Source organism: Lycium ferocissimum, chromosome 2 (assembly GCF_029784015.1).
Source record: "Lycium ferocissimum isolate CSIRO_LF1 chromosome 2, AGI_CSIRO_Lferr_CH_V1, whole genome shotgun sequence".
Lineage (NCBI taxonomy): Eukaryota > Viridiplantae > Streptophyta > Magnoliopsida > Solanales > Solanaceae > Lycium > Lycium ferocissimum.
In genome coordinates, this window is record NC_081343.1 from 21,736,072 (window position 1) to 21,741,071 (window position 5,000).

At 35.3% G+C, this 5,000-nt stretch overlaps 1 protein-coding gene across 1 annotated transcript; it reads left to right on the top strand.

Moving 5' to 3' along the window:
* Window positions 1–1,285: 1,285 nt before the first annotated feature.
* Window positions 1,286–4,090, top strand: LOC132033979 (ATP-dependent Clp protease proteolytic subunit). Its single transcript, XM_059424171.1, has 3 exons — window positions 1,286–1,904; window positions 2,711–3,005; window positions 3,629–4,090. Exons 1-3 carry the CDS (start codon window positions 1,834–1,836, stop codon window positions 3,857–3,859), a joined length of 597 nt encoding a protein of 198 aa, XP_059280154.1. The 5' UTR covers window positions 1,286–1,833; the 3' UTR covers window positions 3,860–4,090.
* The last annotated feature ends 910 nt before the right edge of the window (window positions 4,091–5,000 follow it).

Consider the following 5,000-nt stretch of genomic DNA (forward strand, 5'->3'; position numbering starts at 1 on the left):
CCATAAACTTCATACACAATAGAGGGATATGATAGAGTTTTTTTTTTAATAATGAATGGAGTTCCTTTTTCCATCCTATCCCACTCACCGGTACTGATCATTGATACTGTAAAAGTCGTTTTCTTGCTTTTGTGCCAGCTCATGATCTAAACGAGTCGCACATACACCCTAGTACATGTTCCTCGACGCTGAGGGCACCCCGAAGAGCGGGGGATTTCGTGACATTTCTGATTGGCTGTCTTGTATTTCTAATAAGTTGTTTAATAGTTGGCATGTTGAATCGTATACATAATATGATGGATTGGTTTAGATTGATCCTAACCGAATGATGATGAATTACTTCTATTTAATAGAATATTCAATTCGAAGATAAAATCTCAAATCACAGATTTGCGCGAAATCCATGTTATTTTCATTCAACCGCTACAAGATCAACAATTCCATAAGCTTGGGCTTCTGTTGCTGACATAAAAACATCTCTTTCCATATCTTCGGATACAACCCATAAGGGTTTGCCCGTTCTTTGTACATAAACCCTTGTGAGGGTTTCACGCAGTTTCAGCAGTTCTTCCGCTTCCAGGACAAATTCGCCTGTTTGCGCCTCATAATAACCACTAGCAGGTTGATGCATCATTACCCTGATGATATAACAAAATAAAAGCTTCCCCTATCTCGCATGATAAAGCAAAGAGAGAGGAAAGATAAAGAATAGAAAAAAGATAGAATTGAACAACCGTACAGGCATCTTTTGTGCATACGGCTCTACAAGAAAATTGACCCCCCTCCTTTCTATTGAAGAAAGAGAAAAATAGAATCTATTAGACTCAGATGGGTAAATGATCAAATTGCCATCCTTCCTTTCGGAGGAGTTAAAAAATACTATGATGGCTCCGTTGCTTTATATGTTTATTTTTTATTTTTTTGTCTGTGATTCAGCAATCCCAAAGTTTCTTTTTAATCCGATCAAATAAGGAAAAAATCTTTTTTTTTTTTTCGTACTCTTTCATAACATAAATATTGTTAAGAACTCTCCGGCATGAAAACAAAAAAGTTTGTGACGCTGAACTGGAACTCCCGATAGATAAGAGCAAATCGGAAATACCCCTTATCTCATACTACTCTCTCGGATACAGAATCTAATGTTTTGAAAAAAAAAACAAAACAAAAATTTCTCATATCGAATTCGAAGTCCATGCTATTATTACTTAGTATTCATATGGCGAGAGGCATAGTCTTCTTTTTTCTCTCAAATAAAAACCTCATTGGCGCCAAGCGTGAGGACCGGCCCAACCAGCAACCAGAGCTGTATGCATTATATGAACAGAAAGCAACCGACCGGGATCATTCAATACAACGGTATGAACACGATACCAAGGCAAACCCATGGAAATACCCCTTATATCAAAGATAAATGGACACTACGTAACTTTATTGCATTGGAAAAGACTATAATATGACTATCCTATGGACCACTCTTGTTCAGTCGATTATTTCCGAACAAGGGTGTTCTATTCTGTTGGTAATAATGGAACAATTCTGTTCGTAGGAACAAAGAGAAGCAGATTTATTCTATACTCGATAAGTACCAATACGCAATGGGGGAGTTGATCCCATTTTCTATGAGCGAATGAGTCCATACTTATTTATCATTAGAAAGACCTATTCGTAATAATTTGAGTTTATTCATTCTGTCTTTCTTTATGAATTTTGAGAATCTATGGATAAAATAAATACGATAAAAACCAATATGAATATTATAAAGACAATAAAAAAAAAAATTGTTACGTTTCCACCTCAAAGTGAAATATAGTATTTAGTTCTTTCTTTCATTTAATGCCTATTGGTGTTCCAAAAGTTCCTTTCCGAAGTCCTGGAGAGGAAGATGCATCTTGGGTTGACGTATAGTGCGACTTGTCAGATATATTGGGTCATATGGTATTTCCCCGTTCTCTCCCCCGATCGAGATATCCCCCGTTTCGCCCAAGAAAGATAAATTGAATCATCAAAAATTTGGAGCGTGAAGTGCAATTAGATCCATTTTTGAGGGGATTCATATTACTATTATCAATTAGAATAATTCAATTAGAATAATTTATGGTTGGCTTGGTTGGACTAAAAAAATGAAGTATCCAGGCTCCGTTTAGAAAAAACCCAATTGGATTGGTAAGATATCTATGATTGCTATTCATATTTTTTCTTTGTAAAGAGATCCTAATTGTCAAGCAAAGTTATCTCAACTCTAATAAATACTTGTATAAAATGAATTGAAAAAAAAAAAAAGAAATACAAAAAGAAATGGTAATGGAAGCATTTGTCCTATATGTACAAATCCAAATCGGGCGGATCTTTACCCGGAGTAGAGCATAAACCTAAAAAGATGAAACAGACCCATTCAGGAACAAGAAAATACCATCGCGGTTTGGATTCAATCTCGATGAAAGAATACATCAATGAGAAGTTAATTCGATAAGTTTAATGACCCTTTCTTATAACTTAGAATTTTCTAATGGAAAATCGAAAATATAAAAAAGCAGTCAAAACTCGTCTTTATTGAAAAATCGAAGAAAAGCCCTTTCATTAGAAGTAAGAAAGAACCTTTCTAGAAAAAAAGAAAGAGGACTGGAATCTATACATTGATTCACAATTTTTTGGAACCGTATGCATCAAAAGGCGCATGTACGGTTCCTAAGGGATACAATTTTACCCTAATCAACCGACTTTATCGAGAAAGATTACTTTTTTTAGGCCAAGGGATTAATAGCGAGATTTCGAATCAACTTATTGGTCTTATGGTATATCTCAGTATCGAGGATGAGACCAAAGAACTGTATTTGTTTATAAACTCTCCTGGGGGCTGGGTAATACCTGGGATCGCTATTTATGATACTATGCAATTTGTGCGACCAGATGTCCATACAGTATGCATGGGATTAGCCGCTTCAATGGGATCTTTTATCCTGGTCGGAGGAGAAATTACCAAACGTCTAGCATTCCCTCACGCTTGGCGCCAATGAGGTTTTTATTTGAGAGAAAAAAGAAGACTATGCCTTCGCCATATGAATACTAAGTAATAATAGCATGGCACTTCGAATTCGATATGAGAAATTTTTGTATTGTTTTTTTTTTCAAAACATTAGATTCTGTATCGAGAGAGTAGTATGAGATAAGGGGTATTTCCGATTTGCTCTTATCTATCGGGAGTTCAGTTCAGCGTCACAAACTTTTTTGTTTTCATGCCGGAGAGTTCTTAACAATATTTATGTTATGAAAGAGTACGAAAAAAAAAAAAAGATTTTTTCCTTATTTGATCGGATTAAAAAGAAACTTTGGGATTGCTGAATCACAGACAAAAAAATAAAAAATAAACATATAAAGCAACGGAGCCATCATAGTATTTTTTAACTCCTCCGAAAGGAAGGATGGCAATTTGATCATTTACCCATCTGAGTCTAATAGATTCTATTTTTCTCTTTCTTCAATAGAAAGGAGGGGGGTCAATTTTCTTGTAGAGCCGTATGCACAAAAGATGCCTGTACGGTTGTTCAATTCTATCTTTTTTCTATTCTTTATCTTTCCTCTCTCTTTGCTTTATCATGCGAGATAGGGGAAGCTTTTATTTTGTTATATCATCAGGGTAATGATGCATCAACCTGCTAGTGGTTATTATGAGGCGCAAACAGGCGAATTTGTCCTGGAAGCGGAAGAACTGCTGAAACTGCGTGAAACCCTCACAAGGGTTTATGTACAAAGAACGGGCAAACCCTTATGGGTTGTATCCGAAGATATGGAAAGAGATGTTTTTATGTCAGCAACAGAAGCCCAAGCTTATGGAATTGTTGATCTTGTAGCGGTTGAATGAAAATAACATGGATTTCGCGCAAATCTGTGATTTGAGATTTTATCTTCGAATTGAATATTCTATTAAATAGAAGTAATTCATCATCATTCGGTTAGGATCAATCTAAACCAATCCATCATATTATGTATACGATTCAACATGCCAACTATTAAACAACTTATTAGAAATACAAGACAGCCAATCAGAAATGTCACGAAATCCCCCGCTCTTCGGGGGTGCCCTCAGCGTCGAGGAACATGTACTAGGGTGTATGTGCGACTCGTTTAGATCATGAGCTGGCACAAAAGCAAGAAAACGACTTTTACAGTATCAATGATCAGTACCGGTGAGTGGGATAGGATGGAAAAAGGAACTCCATTCATTATTAAAAAAAAAACTCTATCATATCCCTCTATTGTGTATGAAGTTTATGGTTTCCGTTGGTGTAAATCCAATCACCTGAATTTAAGATGATAAGAAATTCTCCATTGGTAACAAATGGTTATCCATTAAGCGGAGGAAATCTTATTTAAAAAGCATAAAACATAAAGATTAGGTAGGTTCCCAATCTGGCAAGAACGGACTAAGAGGGTCAGCTACCCAGCAAACTTTCATAATTAAATACCGTTACTGTATAGGTAGATCTGATTGTGAAAGACCTATTACTGGATAATTCATGGGTAGAGCCAAAGCGTGTGAACTATACAAGTTCCCAATAACATTAATTAGTTGATTAAATATTAAATTAAAGTATAAAGTAAAGGCTCCGGTGTATAGAGAAGACCTCACCGTTTAAGAAGTAACCATAGAAACGAAGGAACCCACTATTTCTTTTTTGATTTCTTTTATTTACTAGATTTTTGATACCTAGGAAAATACAATTTCTTATTTCTTTCTTATTTCACAGTGAAATATCTAATAAAAAAAAAAAAAAAGAAAAAAAAATCGTGGTCGGGAAGGTTAGAGTAGCCAAAGCCATTGGAATTTTGATTTTATACATTGGAAAAATACGTTTTGTTATTAATAGACTAGGAAGGGGGAAAAGAATAACTGAAAGAAAGGCAATCAATTAGTTATTCGTCAAAGTTTCATTTATTCAATGACCAGAATTAAACGGGGATATATAGCTCGGAGACGTAGAACAAAAATTCGTTTATTTGCA